This window comes from Gopherus evgoodei, chromosome 3, assembly GCF_007399415.2.
Source record: "Gopherus evgoodei ecotype Sinaloan lineage chromosome 3, rGopEvg1_v1.p, whole genome shotgun sequence".
Taxonomy (NCBI): domain Eukaryota; kingdom Metazoa; phylum Chordata; order Testudines; family Testudinidae; genus Gopherus; species Gopherus evgoodei.
Window position 1 is genome coordinate 59,934,356 of NC_044324.1, and position 18,018 is coordinate 59,952,373.

The window sequence follows — 18,018 nt, forward strand, 5'->3', positions numbered from 1 at the left end:
TGTAAGGTGACCTAACATAGTTGACTTAAGTCTGTAGACATGCCCTAAGTCATTCCTTGGGCCAACTGACTTTGAGTTTACAGTAACTGTGCTGTGAGGAAGAAGTAAGTAAGGAACTCAGGATTTGGCCCTATGCTAATAAGACATGAGCTATTTCATAGCCAGGCCAGCAAAGTGGTAAACCTTGTCTAGTTTCCAAATTTAAACACCTCCATAAGATAAATTCTTTAATAGATTTCAATCATAACTTAAGGTATATGGGTCAGCTGGGATAAATATGGTGCAGAGATATGTAAATTACACCTCCCTGGTCCAGTGAGGCCCCTTATGGCTCAGGGTCATTGATCCTGATGGGAATCAGGTGGTGGGATAATACTACCACCATCCTTCTGAGTGCCTGTTAGCTGGTCACAGCTTTAATTCTCCTTGATGAGATCATTGAAAGAGGTGCTAGATCAACATAACTACATATTAAACCATAACATGGATTTAGCCTGACAACAGCAATTTAATCTAGTTGGCACTATATATTATATAGAGGTGTGGTTTTTTTAAATATATGCATGTTTTTTTCCAGATGTCGCCTCTGTGAATACTAAATGTACTGAGCTGATGATGATAAATCTGAAAGTTTAGATGCTTTTTCTTTGTAGACAAAACTTAAAAGTGTGTTTTATCCTTAGAGAGCATGATTGCCATAGCAACCATGCAGAGGTATTTTTTGGCATGTTACCACCAGGTTTAAAAAAATCTCCAGTGAATCATAGAGCTTGATTGGGCCAATGTTGCATGAATCTAAGAGAAACAATACTTACTATGTCTCAAAATAACAAGTAAATAAGTGTCCGCAGTTACATTTTTTAAATGATTGAAATATATCGGAACAGCAATACAGTACTGCATTCCTCCAAGTCCAAAATAGTCTGCAGATTGAGCATTTAGGAACAACTGTGCCATCAGAGAAGCACCCTCTCCCTCTCCCCTATATATATATATATATATATATATATATATATATATATATATATATATATATATATATATATATATATATATATATATATATATATATAAAATACAAATAAATAATATGGTACAGTACATGTCTTTAAAAAAGCATTTGCTAGACTAAAAATCATGGGCCATCTTCAAAATAATCACGTTAGGGATTAATTTGGCCTAATATAATAATACAAGTAAGAAGATTTGGCGTGTGTTTTTTTTTAAATAATGCCTTTATTTTAATAAATCTAAGGATTTTAAAAGTCAAATATTAATTTCACCAGTTACTCTGTTCTCTCTTTTGAGTCATTCAACTTGGACAATGAAAATAGACTAGCTAGTTGACCTTTGGTTCCTAGCCATTTTTATCTTCAGGTTCTCATGCATTAGCACAATTCTGTCATGTTTTGGTTGCAAACATTGTAGGAGAATGATGAGCTAGCTTAGAACTGCATGTGAGCTGACAAACATGGCCAGTCCACTTTGTGATTGTTGTCTATTTCATTTGTTTATCAGGGAACCCTTTTACTGGCTGGGGGAGTATTTGAGCATGTTAAGTCAGGTGTGCAGCAATGCAAGATACAGATTGGCTGTCTTTTCCTCATGAGCAATGCAGACAATCAGTGTTTGTAGCTGCGGAGAGTTAAGGGACTGTTACACAGATAAGACTTGTTAGCTGAACTACTTTGATTCCCAAAATAGCATTATCCTTCCATTATGCTTCCTTGAAACCAAAGAAAGTGATTTTTATTGATTTTGCAAAAGCACCTGATAAAACCCTTTAAACATCTATTACGGTAAATAGTAATCTTCCCCAGTTATATTGTACAGTACATGAAAAACATTAGTATGTGTATGTCTATATGTGGATCTGATCACCATTGCATCTGAGCATACTGACCACAACCAATAGTCCAGGAATTTCCCTGTAAGGGTAGCAAATTGCTGAACAAATCTGGATTAAAGTTTATATATGTTTTGTGAATTTTTTTTTAAAAAGCCATATACAACCGTTCTCCAATACTGCCATCTACAGTGTCTTTTGACATATTACACCATTGGCACCAAAACAAAGTATCAGGCACTACAACCAGGTAACCTGCTAATATGTCCTGCACGTACAGGTCCCCCCACTCTTTTAAGAATCTCCTAAACTGTGTCTAGATTATAGACTGTTTGGCTGGGTACCCAGAGGAATTCCAATGGATCAAGACAAATACTATAGTTCAGCACTCCTACAGCTTTGTCAAAGAAGCATCATTGCGTTTTCTCACTGTTTCCACTACAAATTACTTTGGGCCAAGTAGACTAAGTGGTTTAAACAGCACTACTCATATGACGAAGATGAACAAATGTGCTCCATGCTAACTGAGAACAGGAAAGAAAAATGGAATAAAAAGCAAAGAAGGAAAGGCTGTGTGTATATGGCTTAGTATTGTTTAGGCTCAGTGTTATAAAATGTGCACATTAGTTATGGAAGTTTTCTGTGTCTATATAGTTGAACTTCAGAGAGTCTTTCAGTGACAATGAAAGAAGGTAAAGTTTTGCCATTCATAAATAATGATGCATGATAGAGCCACACATTATTCATACAGAAAGATATTTTTAGATTATTTCTTTTTGCAGAGAAAGAGACATCTTTGGGCCTGATTCCCCCCCCATTGTTCCTCACCTGAGAAGTCATATGTGAGACTGATACTCACATAAGGAAGAGCTGACAAGACAGGATTCTTAGAGTTTGTCAGTGTAATTGCAAAGTGAATTATTTGGCAGAGAATAAACTGGAAGTGAGTGTTTCAAAAGTCTTAAGATCGGCCATTCTGGGTCAGACCATTGGTCCATCTAGCTCAGTATCCTCTCTTCGCACCATGGCTGGTGCCCAGATGCTTCAGAGGGAATGAATAGAACAGGGCAATTTATCAGGCAATCCCTTCCCTGTTGTCCAGTCCCAATGTCTAGCAGTTAGAGGTTTAGGGACACAAAGGCAAAGGGTTGTGTTCCAGACCATCTTCGCTAATAACCACTGATGAACCTATCCTCCATTAATTTATCTACCATAATTCTTTTATGAATTCAGTTGTAATTTTGGACTTCACAACATCCCCTGGCAACAAGTTCCAAAGGTTGGCAGTGTGTAGTGTGAAGAAGTACTTCCTTATGTTTCTTTAAGCCTGCTGACTATTAATTTCATAGGATGACCACTGGTTCTTGTGTTATATGAAGTGGGTAAATAACACTACCTTATTCACTTTCTCCATACCAGTCATGATTGTATAGACCTCTATCATATCCCACCTCCCGCCAACTTGTCTCTTTTCTCAGATGAACAATCCCACTCTTTTTAATCTCTCTTCCCACAGAAGCTGTTCCATACTCCTAATCATTGTTGTTGCCCTTCTCTGTACTTTTCCCAATTCTAATATTTATTTATTTTTTGAGAAGGGATGACCTGAACTGCACACAGTATTCAAATTGTGGGCATACCATGCATTTATATAATGGCATTCTGAGCTTTTTTGTCTTACCATCTATCCCTTGCCTAATGGTTCCTAACATTTTGTTAGCTTTTTTGACTGCACAGCACATTGAGCAGATGTTTTCATAGAACTACCCACAATAATTCCAAGAGCTCTTTCTTGAGTGGTAAGAGCAATTTAGACCCCATTATTTTGTATGGATAGTTGGGATTGTTTTCCTATGTGTATTTCTTTAGATTTATCAGCATTGAATTTCATGTGCCATTTTCTTGCCCAGTCTCCAAGTTTTGTGAGATCCCTTTGTAACTCTTTGCAATCTGCTTTGGATTTAACTATCTTAAGTAATTGTGCATCAACAGCAAACTTTCCCACCTGAGTGTTTACCCCTTTTACCAGATCGTTTTGAATATATTGAACAGCACGGTACCAGTAGATATCATGGGGGGACCCCACTATTTACCTCTCTCCACTGTGAAAACTGAGCATTTATTCCTACCCTTTGTTTTCTTTCTTTTAATCAGTTACTGAGCTATGAGAGGACCTTTCCTCTTATCCCATGGCTGCTTAAGAGCCATTGGTAAGGGGCTTTCAGAAAAGTCCAGGTACGTTATATCTACTGGTTCATTCTAGCCTATGTGTTTGTTGACCCCCTCCTCGAATCTTGATATATTGATGAGTCATGATTTCCCTTTACAAAAGCCGTGTTGACTCTTCCCCAGCACATTGTGTTCATCTATGTGTCTGATAATTCCATTCTTCACTATAGTTTCAACGAGTTTTCTTGATACTGAAATTAGGCTTATTGGCCTGTAATTCCCAGGATTGATTCTGGAGCCCTTTTAAAAAAAATCGTCATCACATTTGCAATCTGGTACAGAGGCTGATTTAAGTGATAGGTTACATACCACAGTTAGTAGTTCTGCAATTTCATATTTCCATTCCTGCAGAACTCTTGGGTGAATATCTTCTGGTTCTGGGGTCTTATTACTATTTCATTTATCAATATGTTCCAAAACCACCTTTCCTGACACCTCGTATGTGACCCCAAAACGAATTGCTTAGGTGTGGGAATCTCCCTCATCCTTTGCAGTGAAAACTGATGAAAATAATTCATTTAGCTTCTCCATAGTGGCCTTGTCTTTATTGAGTGCTCCTTTAGCACCTCAATTGTCCACCAGCAGGTTTCCTTCTTTTGATGTACTTACAAAAACTAACAGCTTTTTTTTTGTCTTTTGCTAGTTGCTTTTCAAATTTTTTTTTTGCCCTGCCTAATTATACTTAAACTCTGACAAATGAAGTCTAATTTTCCTCAGTAGGAGTTGACTTTTATTTTTTAAAGGATGCCTTTTTGTCCCTAACCACCTCTTTTATTCTGTTGTTTAGTTACGCTGGAGGTTTATTGGTCCTCTTACAGGTTTTTTATTATTTGGGCTATACATATAGCTTGAGCCTCTATTACGGTGTTTTTAAAAACACCGTATGCAGCTTGCAGGTATTTCACTTTTTGTGACTTTTCTTTTAATTTCCATTTAACTAGCTTCCTCATTTTTGTATAACTCCCCTTTTTGAAGGTAAATGCTAATATGGTGGGTTTCTTTGGTATTCTCCCCTCGACAAGGATGTTAAATTTAATTACATTATGGTCATAATTACCAAGAAGTTCAGCTATATTCACCTCTTCGACCACATCCTGTGTGCCACTTAGGACTAAATTAAGAATTGCCTCTCCCTTTGCAGATTTCAGGATTAGCTGCTCCAAGAAGCAGTCATTAACGGTGTCTAGAAGTTTTATCTCTGCATTCTGTCCTCAGGTGACATGCCCGTCAATATAAGAATAGTTGAAATGCCCCACTATTACTGAGTTTTCTGTTTTTGTAGCCTCTCCTAATCACCATCCTGGTCAGGTGGTTAGTGGTATATTCCAACTGCTATACTCTTATTATTCAAACATGGAATTTCTATCCATAGAGATTCTGTAGTATAGGTTCATTTAAAGATTTTTACCATTTGACTCTATGCTTGCTTTCGCATGCAGACGCTCTCCAGGTTACACAAGACCCGACTTATGCAAATCTGCACTTACGGAAAAAGCTTCGGACTTTCCATAAGCTCTTTTTTTTTGGGGGGGTGGGGACGTAATTGTTGGGTATGCATTCCCAACTTACGCAAAATTGGACTTACACAAGGCATTCTGGAATGGAACACTTGCGTAAGTCAGGGAGAGTCTGTATACTGCCACTCTCATACCCACGATCTACTCTGTCAATCCTATATATTTTGTACACTGATATGATTGATTATCATCATTCCACCAAATTTATGTGAAGCTTACTATATCAAGTATCAGAGGGTAGCCGTGTTAGTCTGGATCTGTAAAAGCAGCAAAGAATCCTGTGGCACCTTATAGACCAACAGACGTCTTGGAGCATGAGCTTTCGTGGGTGAATACCCACTTCCTCAGATGCATGTAATGGAAATATCCAGGGGCAGGTATATATATGTGTGCTAGCAAGCAAGCTAGAGATAACGAGGACCTCGTTATCTCTAGCTTGCTTGCTAGCACACATATATATACCTGCCCCTGGATATTTCCATTACATGCATCTGAGGAAGTGGGTATTCACCCACGAAAGCTCATGCTCCAAGACGTCTGTTGGTCTATAAGATGCCACAGGATTCTTTGCTGCTCTTACTATATCAATATCCTCATTTAAATACCAGGCACTCAAGCCCACCCATCCTAGTATTTAGACTTATTGCATTTGTATATATGCACCTATCAAATTTGTCACTATTTAGATTTCTGCCTTCATGTGACGTAACTGAATGGGACTCTCTTTTGTTTTATTGTTTCTTTTCAGTTCCTACCTGTATTTTATCAACTTCTATCCTCCCCTCTTTACTAGGATATAGAATATCCTCTCTAATCAATTCTCCCCTAAGCAACGTGTCTGCCCGAACTGCGCACCCCTCTGCCCTTAATTTAAAAAAAATTCTCTGTGACCTTTTAAAATTTATGTGCCAGCAACCTGGTTCCATTCTGGTTTAGGTAGAGCACATCCTTCACACAGTTATTCAGCAGGCTCCTTTACCTTTTAGCTGAAGTGCTGGGAATTGGAGTATTTTGTTTGTTTTGAATGTAATGGTTTTGAAGTGACCAGCCTTAGTTTCTTGTTATTCTGGGTTACAGTTTAAAGTTACTTTTCTCAAATTCTATACAGTTTAGTGTCAGCCATTTCCTTTATTTGCCAAGTTGTAGTTAAATGATAAAACCAAGATGTTGTTAACATAAAATTCCGTTTTGGTGTTTTGTAAATCATCATTACTTTTATGAAGTTTGCTCAATTTCTTTTTTCACGTTCTTAGTCCTTGACGGTTTTGGTAACTCTCAATTTCTTGTATTACTATTATAGCTGTGATCTTTAAAGCCATTGGATCAGAATGATCTGTTGATACTTGAGTCAGAATATCTTAGAGGAATTCTTAGTAAGTCCTAATGGTGATGTTAACATTAAGAAAAGATTCTAATGTTGCATGATTTGGTCCTTCCTATTTCATTACAGCAGCTCTTGTTTCTAAGTGATTTCTTTAAATCACTTTACCATTGCATACATAGGGCCTGATCCTCATAAGTGCTGAGCACCCTCAGCTCCTATTAGCATTATTAAAAACTGAGGGTGCTCAACATCACTGAGGACGACCTTAGTTCAAGCTTGTGAAAAGGAGGCTTGACTTATTTTTCCCTCTTTTTTAAAAATACGCTTTAATTTGCTTCTTTACGCATTCTTCTAAGGGCTTTGCTCAGTATTTACAAACAGTACTTATTCAAGCAATGAAGTCAGTGAGAGTTTGCCTGAGTAAGATTTGACAGGATTTGATCTATCTGAATAATAAGAGCGTTTTCCATAGGTGATCCTGCTTTCCCTGGGTTTATACAACTTCTGATTTAGCTGATTTACTGTTGTACAGTTATGTCCTTACTACCTCAAGTTTTATCATTCAGCTGTGCTGTGTAAAGTCCCAGTTTCATTCTTGGTAGTGTTGTTGACTCCACCGTTGTACATGCGAATGTTCTGCAAAGCATTTTGAGAACAGTTATGTGTTGATTTTTAACACATTTTGCTCAATTTCCTTATGCACACAATAAATGGATAACAATAGACATTTGATTCGTACTTTCCAGAGCAAAACACGTATTAATGCTTGTTAGATATGGTATCCGTGTTTAATGACTTCAGTCAGGCTCAGTTAAACTATCTTTCACATTTGCAGTGCAAACTGTTCTCACAGATCGGGTAAAGAGCCCCCTGTTGGATATGCGCCAGCCTACTGTGAGGGATCCAAACCCTGAATCCCACCTCATCTCATCTTACTGGGGCTATATAGAGCTTAGGCACTGGCTTTGGCCCTATCAGCATGCACTCTAGGTACAGACCTCGTGTCTGATACCCCTGTTGGTAATGAGGACTCCCAAAATCCAATTGCTTAGACCTTGAAACCAGTGCTGTCTGCCCCTATCCTCTCCAGCAACTCTTCCATGTTCCCCAGAATCCCACCAAAGGTTCACTGTTTACCTCTCATGGGGTACATGATAGAGTCAACAGATACACAGAATGACTTTGCACAGGATTCTGAAACACCATAACTCTTTACTTGGTATCATGACAAATACACTGATCCATACAAAAGAATAGAAACAATGGTACACATTTCCCTCACTCCCCTCACCACCCTGGAGAATTTTTTGGGCACAGGCTAAAGTCCTCTAAGGAGTCCCAGATATTTCCTCTCCCCTTTACCCTCCCGCGCGTGACCTCTCTTCATAACATCCAGTCTCAGGTCTTTTCTCCCTCTGTTACCTTTTGTCTTGTAACTACCAGCTTCCTTTGTCTTGAGACACACTGATCTGCCTCTGCAGATGACCAAAGACCCCTGCCTGATGACTTCATTGACAGATGGCCTCTCCTTTGGTAAACCAGTTCTCCTGGGCAAGGGTCTTTCTTCTGTCTCAAGGTATTTCTTTTTGAATGGAGGACCATCAACATTCAATGATCCTTTATTGCTAGCTCTGGGCCACTACCCCCTGGAGTTTCAGTCCAACGTGGAGATAGGAGGCTAACAGAGAAGGCCAACCATCTCCATGTTTATAATGGTGTTTGCAGATTGATGAAGAAACAGAGTTCATAAATTCAAAATTCATAAATTGTACTCAGATAGATTGTCCAAATTAACAAAACTGTGTCGCCATAAGCATCATTCTTTATGATCCCATGCTTGTCCTGTACACTATTCTTGCTGACTTTGCCTGCCTTGGTTTCCTATGACCCACATCACTGCCCTGTGTTTACTGGTCCTTGTCCATTGGCAATGGCCTGCTTGTTTTTATTGTTGTTCTGTTATATTGTTTTTTTTGTTCTGTCTCATATATTTCCCTCACTCCATCTTTCTTTCCTTGGTGTTCATTAGTCTTCATCACTTTATCTCCCTTTGTTCTCACTTTTTCCCTCATCCGACACATACCATCATTCCAGGGAAGATGTATTCAATCTCAGTAAACAGCTGTTTTTAGCAGTTTGCCATCCATTAAAAGTGAAAACTGTACTTTAAAAAATATGATAATTCACTACTCTGCCAGAGTAAGGTGAAATTCCAGTCAAAGGGTTTTGGCCAAGTAGAGTAATTCCACTTCATACCAAAGCCAAAGAAAATCTTTCAGTACAACGAGTGCCTTCCTTTCTGCTTTCCAGCTACAGGTTTAGGATTTATTCAAAGAATAACAAACTATGAGGAGCAGAGTTTCTCTTGCGTGTTTTCTATGGCTCGAATGTGAGTACCTGCAGTACTGTACATTGCAAAAAGAGCAAAACCTGTTTGAAGTCCTGGTACATAGGACTTATTACAAGATAAATTATCTGCTTTGTGTGAAGCATATTCTCTATATTGTCTGCTGTCCTGAGTCCAGATGGCATCACAATTATAAACCCCCAATGAAAAGGAAATTCAAAGCTTAAGAGTTAATACGAAGACCCTTGAAAGGCTGCTTCAGCAGAGTCAGTGCTTCAAACAGTGTTCTTAAAGGGAATGAAGGTGACTTTTCAGAAAGTGGTTTGTGAACAGAGTTTGAGCCTGCAAATTTGCACCTGAGTTGTGCAATTCAGTTTTGGACCCAAATCAGACTTCCAGATGGGGAGTACAACTCACATAGCAAGTGGTATAGTCAGTTCTGTGCCCATAGTTTGCTTTGTGGATTCAGTAAGGGAGGCCAGGCCTCAGAAAGTACTGTAAAGGACAAACAAAAACCCTTCAACGGAGTCCTAAAGAAGGGCCTGAGAAAAACAAGGCAGACAAGGCTGAAGCCTTTTTTTTTAAGGTGGAAAAGGACAACAGACATATTCAAAGGCAAGGTAGCATAGACATCTTCTCTGAGATTGGCAGCTAATAACTTAGTGTTGTGATATATGAATGTGCTCAAAGAAGTTTGCCTGTTTTATCATTAGTCTAATCCTGAGGCCTAATCCAATGCCCACTGAAGTCAACAGGAATGTTTCCAGCAATGTCAATGGAAAGCATAGAATCAGACCTCAGGTGTACAGAACTCCTGGGGCTCTAAATGGGAATAAAGCCAGGTAGACCATAATGCTGCTTTCATAGTGCCTAATGTGCACTCATTTTCTGACAAACTTACAAAGGGTGGGTGAATTTGCAGCTCCAATAATTTTAAGGAACTGGAAAAATGAAGGAATTGAAAATAAGTGTAAGCACAGAGTCAGCAATTACTGGGTTAGGACCAATGGTTTTAAAAGAGTGGTTTTTTTGTTTTGTTTTTTTTTTACACAAAGTTGGGATGCCACTTGGTTTCATTTATGAAATAAATACACTTTGTACTGACTTTGTACCTCACACTTTTAATCTAAGTGGCTAAGTGTTATCTCCACTTTACAGGTGGAGAAACTGAGTCACAGAGAGATGCTGTGACTTGTCCAAGGTCCCAGAGGTTCCTGACTCCACTTCCAGTGCCCTATCCATTGGACCTTTTAAAGGTTGTTTAAAAGTAGGCTGGAAACTGAGGCATTTAGGAAGTGTGTCCCCTGCATTTGTGCTTCTTTGTTTGGCCATTTACACTTACTGATTTTTAATTTTTATTTTATTTTTTTTATAAAGAACCAAAAGCAAATAAAGGAGAGTTCCTTCCCAAGATGAATTTTCTATAAAGGGTTATTAGGTGCATGAGAGTGCTTTATATTAATGTCATTTCACCTACCGTTTCATACATTCAGCTGCTTGGGAAGCACTGGAATGCCACATTTCTGAGTACTTCACAGTCTAGGAAGGGAATAACCCCGCATGCATAGGAGTCAATTGGAGCTCTGCTATCGACTAGCATGGGTGCAGATCAGCCAGAGGGGTAATGAAACCAAAAAATCCAATTTCTATTTGTATTACTCTCCTTCAATCATTTTATTTGCTCTCTACATGAACCAGGCAAATAAAAATCAATCTTTGGAGAAAAAAACCACAAATGGATAACATGGAAAAGACCTACTAGCTTTGTCATACCTTGTTCACAGAAGGTGCCAGTAGTTCCTAGAGGGCAGTGGCATGTGTATCCATCAGGCAGTGGCACACAGGTAGCACCTTTTCTACACAGATGTGGTGGGTTGTGCTCAGGATCGCAAACTGAAACTGTCTCTGTGCAAAATGCTCCTTTCCATCCAGTGGGGCAGTCACAGCTACAATACATAAAAGAGGGGAAACTATGCAACATTATTACCCAAACAAATCAATGTTTCAGTAGCATTTGGAGTCAACATTTTCAGACTTTGATGCCTAAAGTTAGGCAGCTAAATCAGAGGTTTTCAGTGGTGCTAAGTAGCTAAGTCTCTCATTGGATTGTATTTTTAGGCAGCTTAGTTTTAAACTATTAGCACAAATTTACATCATATTTGTTTTAGTCTAACACCCTGGGATCACTGTTTGTATTTAATGGGATATTTGAATTTTTTATTCTTTGTACTGTGATATTATTATCCAGAAACGCCAGCCAGTCTTGCATCTCCTTTTTGCTAGGTATTATACAAAATACAGAAGAAGGCAAGGTCCCTAACCCAAAAAACTTACAAGCTAAATTAAGAAATGGCACAAAAAGTAAGTCTAACAAAGAATAAGGGGGAAACGGAAGATAATGAAGTGGACGCAAGGGAAAAGTAGTAAGATCAGGCCCTGTGGCTGTTTCTCAGCTAGCCAGTTAGTTGGCTGATTTCTTCTCAGAGGTGGAGCAGAAGTGGGATCCGGGGAAGGGTTTGGAGGAGGAGAGGGTAGGAGGTTTGCAGGGGAGTGAGACCTGTGTCACAAGTTGTATATAGTGGCTAGTTGCAGTCATTAATGCCGTCATCAAACTGAGGGAACCCGAGAAAAGGTAAATGTCTGCTGGCCTTTCACACCTCTGTATTTAATTAGAGCCAGGGGAATCACTGAGATCAAACAAGAAAAACAAACCATCCTGTTGGTTGTCCATATTAAAGTCATTCTGAGTGTTGTAGAGCTTGTAAAATCCAAAAACACACTAGATACAGAGATTTAAAAATGGACCTTCTCCTTGAAAGCAGAATTCTTTTTAATAGTTTAAATGCATTAAATCAATTTGCATTTTATCATCCACTGGCAGTTTTATGACCTGTTATTATAGCCGTAGTGCTCTCAGGATATTAGAGAGACAAAATGGGTGAGGTAATATCTTTTACAGGTCCAAAATTCTGTTAGTGAAAGAGACAAACTTGTGAGCTACACAGACAGAGCTTAATTTGTGCCAGGGCTTGCCAGAGCTGAGCCCTGGCACCTCTAGGCTTGGCAGTTCATAGCCCCAGCACTTCTGGCTCCCGGCCAGCAGCCTCCACTCTCTGAAGGCAGCACCTCTGCCAGCAGCAGCACAGAAGTAAGGGTAGCAATACCATACCACGTCACCCTTATTTCTGCACTGCTGTCAGCAGCTGCACTGCCTCCAGAACTGAGTCTCTGGCCAGCAGCCGCCCAGCTTGAGCCCTGGCACCTCTTTCATTTCAAATTGAACATTGTACCCAGAGCTCTTCTTCTTCGTCCCACTTTGTCTCAGATTTATGACATGTCAGTGTTTCTCTAAATAAGGGGTGGGCAAACTTTTTGGTCCAAGGGCTACATCTGGGTATGGAAATTGTATGGCGAGCCATGAATGCTCATGAAATTGGGAGTTGGGGTGCGGGAGGAGGTGAGGGCTCCGGCTGGGGTAAGGGCTTGGGAGGGGCCAGAAATGAGGAGTTCAGGGTGCGAGAGGGGGCTCCGGGCTGGGGCAGTGGGTTGGGGTGTGGATTGGGGGTGTGGGCTCTGGCTGGGGGTGTAGGAGGATGGGATCGAGGGGTTCGGAGGGTGGGAGGGGTTCAGAGGGTGGCCAATGGGAGCTGTGGGGATGGCGCTTGGGGTGGGGGCAGTGTGTGGATTTCCCTCTCTGCCCTTACACGTAGGAGCCAGAGGGGGGACATACTACTGCTTTCGGAAGCTGCTCTCTGGCAGGAACTTGAGAGCCAGATTAAAACACCTAAAGGGCCAGATGCATCCCCTGGGCAGTAGTTTGCCCACCCCTGCTCTAAATGGTTATTGGTTGCCTGTAAAAATCAAGGCCAAGAATAGAACATAGATTCTGACTGGTCCTTTTCTCAGGCTTTTGTTTTTGTCCCTCTTGGACATTAGTTCAGACTTGCTGAGCTACATTGTCTCCATCAATCAACTCACAGCTTCTAGGCAAAGGGCATCCATGAATCTTTGAAACAGTGGCAAGATCTATATCCTTATCTCAGGTATGATCTGTAACTATTTTTCATTTCCTAGACATTTCGCAAACATGGCACTGTACTTCTATTATTGTTTCTTTAAACCTTCAGGGCAAAGGACAACAGGTAAGCAAACCACTGCCTGAAACCTCTTCACAGTGATAAATGGCCACCTAAAATTAAGGAGAAAAGAGGACAAGACCTCACAGATTGAGGTGCTTTTGTTACTATCAGAGTCGAGCATTAGGGTATTTTCTCTCTCACCCTTAACCATTATGCTTTGATGCATAAAAACCATTGAGGCGGGAAAGTAATTTAGCTTCCTAAGTGGCAGATAGAAATGTCAGTTTCCTGTGCTATGATGGACTAAGGAGCTGGAAGCTGTGGTTGGACTTGCTGAGACTCATAGGAGCAATTTTTTTTTCTCTCCCCCCTTCCTTCACACCATATGTCTTTTTGACACTCATATATTAGAACATTTTCTTGCAACCTAAAAGTGAAATACTAGATCTATTGATTTAAATGGGACTTAACCTACTTGCATGAGGGTTGAATTTGATCAGCTTCCTTCTTCCATACATGTCAAGTGTCATGAACACACAGCACCCCGTATCAATGGTATTAAAGATGTGCCTCAGTTTAGCAATTTGATTGTAGATTTGCACCCAGACTTCCCAAAGTTCAGAGTTGTGTGGATTTTGGGTTCTGGTTCAGGCTCATACTAGAGAGAGGTACAACTCACAAAGTTTCGACTTGGAAGCAAATTCAAAATTGGCCACACTTTAGGGAGACAAGTGGAGAAGTGTTTGGGATCAGTCTGTCTCTCCTGATTAGTAATGAGTAGACCTTCCAAGGGTCAGAATTCAGCTTCAGTGCAGAGAAACAGATACAATTTCTGATGCTTAACTACATTATCTGAATCATTGCTGGCGTCCTGTCTCCCCACAGGTACCAGCAGCTTCTCTTACCATCTAGCTCCTCTCCATCCGGCAGACCTGGGGTTTCATCTATATCCTGTTCTTGTTTGTTTTGTTTTCTGGGGTGGAGAGGGAGAAATGCAGTAGCTTGCTATTTCATCACTGCCTGGATTTCTCAGGCCTTTCCTTTCTCATTTCTGTTTCTTTAAGAGTTAGGCAGATGGTTGCAGGCTAGGACACTCCTCCACAATCCTGCTTCTTTAGGTTTTGTGAGGGACGGCAACTTCATGTGCCCACTTCCCACAACTCTATCATTTTGTGGTGGCATATTCTAGAGTGCAGGAAGTCTCCCTATTTGTAGGTTCTTCTCCATACAATTGAAACTTTGCAAATATGCTTCAGGGCACATTGGGTAATTTTGCAATATCCTGTTTTGCAGGGGGACTTCATTCTAAGGTCTGGTCTACACTAGTCTGTTATTTCAGAATTAGCCAAGTTAATTCGGAAAAAAAAATGATTTCGTCCAAACAACCAAACTGGTTTTTCAATTTAAAGGGCTCTTTAATCCAATTTCTGTACTTCTTGGGCATACCACCAAGACCAAGGTGTTCCCGCAGGAGCTTCTCGATCCCCTCATTCAGAGCATCAGATGCCTGAGGCCACTGTGAGCTGCCCTCCCCCTGTAGACTCAGAGGCAACTGTCCTACTAACAGATCAAGCCCATGCCACCACTGTAATGGACCTAGGGCAGCAGGACCCTCCCCAACCAGAACTTCCCCAGGATCTGCTTGTCCCGGAGGTATCCACTTCCTCCTCGCCTGACGAGGCAGTGGCAGGCATGTCCTTCTCTGGCCCACTGCCTATATATCTTCGTGCACACCAGGATCTCCTGCGCAGGGTGGCACAGAACATGAATCAGCAGGTGGAGGAGGTAATGGAAGTGTGCGCACACCTAACTGGAATGGATGTGAGCAACACATCTTGAAGAACAACAGTTACAAAGGTGAGTAACTGTCTTTTTCTCCACAGCATGGCTGGGCTTACTCTTTGAGACAGGGTGAGCCTCAAAGTAGAGCTGCTATTCCTCTGGATTGATAGGAGCCAGCCGAGGTGGTTCAGACACCTGATAAGGATGGCCCTTGGGAGGCTTCCTTTGGAACTCTACCAGGTATGTCCCACTGAGGCCCAGAGGCTGACCCAGGACATCCTGGAAGGATTATATCTTCTGGCTGGACTGGAAGTGCTGAGGAATCCCCAGGAAGAGCTGGAACCTGTTGTGGGAATATTGAACTAGAACATTGAGGGAAAATAGTCAACCAAAGATGGAGCACGGAGAGAGAAAAGCATTTTGATGGAAAACATCACTATTTGTAAACAAAGAACATTCTGAAGTGCTGCAGAACTGACACTAGAGAAAATAAAGGCTTCTGAAATCTCTATCTCTGCAAAACGTGACTTCTTTTTCTTTTCATTGTGTAAGTAAAAAAGCAGACTGATTTTACTCAAATGACACACTTGGAGTAAGATACGATACTAAAAATCAAGCAGTTGTAATGCGTGAAACAGATGTCCCATTGCCATCTAGGTCACTGATTTTCATTGACTAGAAGAAATGCTAAGTGGTGAAACAGACTCACCGAAACCAGTGTAGGGGTATAGCAACCTTGTATTGCTCTCAGTCTGCATGCACAATGGTTATTCAAATGAATGGGCATTGCATAAGGGGAGTAAAGGCAACCAGTGGTCCTCAATCTGGAGACCTTTTAAATATACTGAATAAAAATGAAACCTTCTACTAATTTAATCATAATAATTACACTGAGGGATTCTATTTTACTTTTCCACCTATAAACATATAGGCCCGACTCCTGGAATCAGATAAAAAAGGGCTCTTTCTAATGATCAAAATGCAAATCCCTCATTTTAAGAGTATTCCTGATGGGGCATAAAGTCCCTTGTCCTGGGAAAAGACACACTTTGTTCCCTATTTCAGCAAAAATCATGCAAGGCATCATAGAGTATGATGCAAATATATTATTCATATACAACTTTGGCCTGCAAATAGAACACTGGCAGGTATTACTGCCCCTTGAAAATAAAAATAAAAACAGTGTATTTTTCAAACAGTGGGTCTTTATTGACTTAAAACACAGGTGGCTGCCCTACTGCTGACTGGAATGTAAAGTTCAACTGAAAAATCACAGAAAATGCTGTACATTTCTTCTACTTAAATCTGAAGCACCATCCCCATAGCAACTGAATCTCCAGTTTAACTGCACTGTACATTCTTCCCATGTGGAGGTGTGGGCAAAGTACAGAAATAGCTCAAACCAGCAACAACAAAATCTCCAGAAGGAAATCATTTTCAGGAGGCTCAAAATACTTGAACACAAACCAAATATTTGAACACAAACCTCTTCAGAGGGCCACAGATGATTTTAAAAGAGAAAGAAGCACCCATAGAGCCTGTGTAAGCTGGTACTGTCGGAGATTGTGCACCGACCAGGGCCAGCTCCAGGGTTTTTGCTGCCCCAAACAGCAAAAAAAAAAAAAAAAAAAAGCTGCGATTGTGATCGGCGGCAGCTCCACTGCGCCACTTTCTTCTTCGGCGGCAGGTCCTTCCCTCTGAGAGGGACCGAGGGACCCGTCGCGAAATTGCCGCCGAAGAGCCCGACGTGCCGCCCCTTCCCCTTGGCTGCCCCAAGCCCCCGCTTGCTGAGGTGGTGCCTGGAGCCGGCCCTAACACTGACAAAAATTACATAAGAGCTATAGAGCTGTCACGTTATCAAGGTGCTGCACTTGTGGTCAAGGGCGATTCAGGGAATATAATTGTTTAGGAAATGATTGAAGTAACATTAAAAAGACACACATACATGTACACACACATACACGTGAGAGACAGATATGATGGGCCTGTTGTGATAACTGGGCTTACAAATTTGCCCTAATTGTGAGCTCAACTGTGAGAAATGAAAGTTCATTAAATACCACAATTAACTATAACAACCACTGTTGATGGGCAAAGGTGCAAAAGAAAGACTCAGTACATTCAAACAAACAAAAAGGCCTCTTGATATAACCCAAAGCTTGCCCAAGATCACATTTGGTAAACAAGAAAAGAGTGGAGTCTGAGATCATTAAACCAGAATTGGTGTGCTGGAAGCGAGCCTAATTGGTGGCAAAAATATTGGGGGTGAGGGTTGAACTATTCTACCCATTACTCCTTTTTTTGATCTTTAAAGAACATGACTTTGGGAAGAAAAATTGGCTACGGGAGTGAGCTTCACTATCACAGCTGCTATACCCCACACACTATCTTTTGGGCCCCTAGACCTTCTTCATCCCAATCCTGAAAGATGTCTTGAGCAGACTGGGCCAGAGAGAAGGTGCCAGATGCCATCACCACATCCACCAGTGTTGGTTGGATCCCGAACACCACCTGTCTCACATCCCCACCCACACAGTATGTCCTTTTCTTCTTTTTCCTCTCTCCTATCCCTCTAATAGACTCAAAGGCCAGAAGGGACCATCTTGATCATCTAGTCTGACCTGCTCTCTCACCTTCTATTTAATAATAGTCTGGTGTGGCTGGCCAAGACTGTATATTTTGCTACACTGACGTAAGCCAGTGACCAGAAAGAGGCAGCTAAAAGCAATGCCCTAAACAACCTGAGGCTGGTGTGAGTTTGCCAGGTCTCAGAGTGGCTGTGCCTGTGTTTTTCCAGCAGTGAGACTGCAAATGAAAGTCAACACCAGAATCAGAAGCTACATTTTTTCTTTTCTTTTCTTTTCTGTCTTGTTTTGCCTTCCAAGAAATGGGAT

At 40.9% G+C, this 18,018-nt stretch overlaps 1 protein-coding gene across 1 annotated transcript in view; it reads right to left on the reverse strand.

The window, feature by feature from the left end:
• EYS (eyes shut homolog) overlaps positions 1–18,018 on the reverse strand; it is a 1,559,204-nt gene that overhangs the window by 27,812 nt on the left and 1,513,374 nt on the right. The window contains 1 exon segment of the mRNA XM_030558318.1: positions 11,037–11,209. Within this exon segment, the coding sequence (XP_030414178.1) occupies positions 11,037–11,209 (173 nt within the window).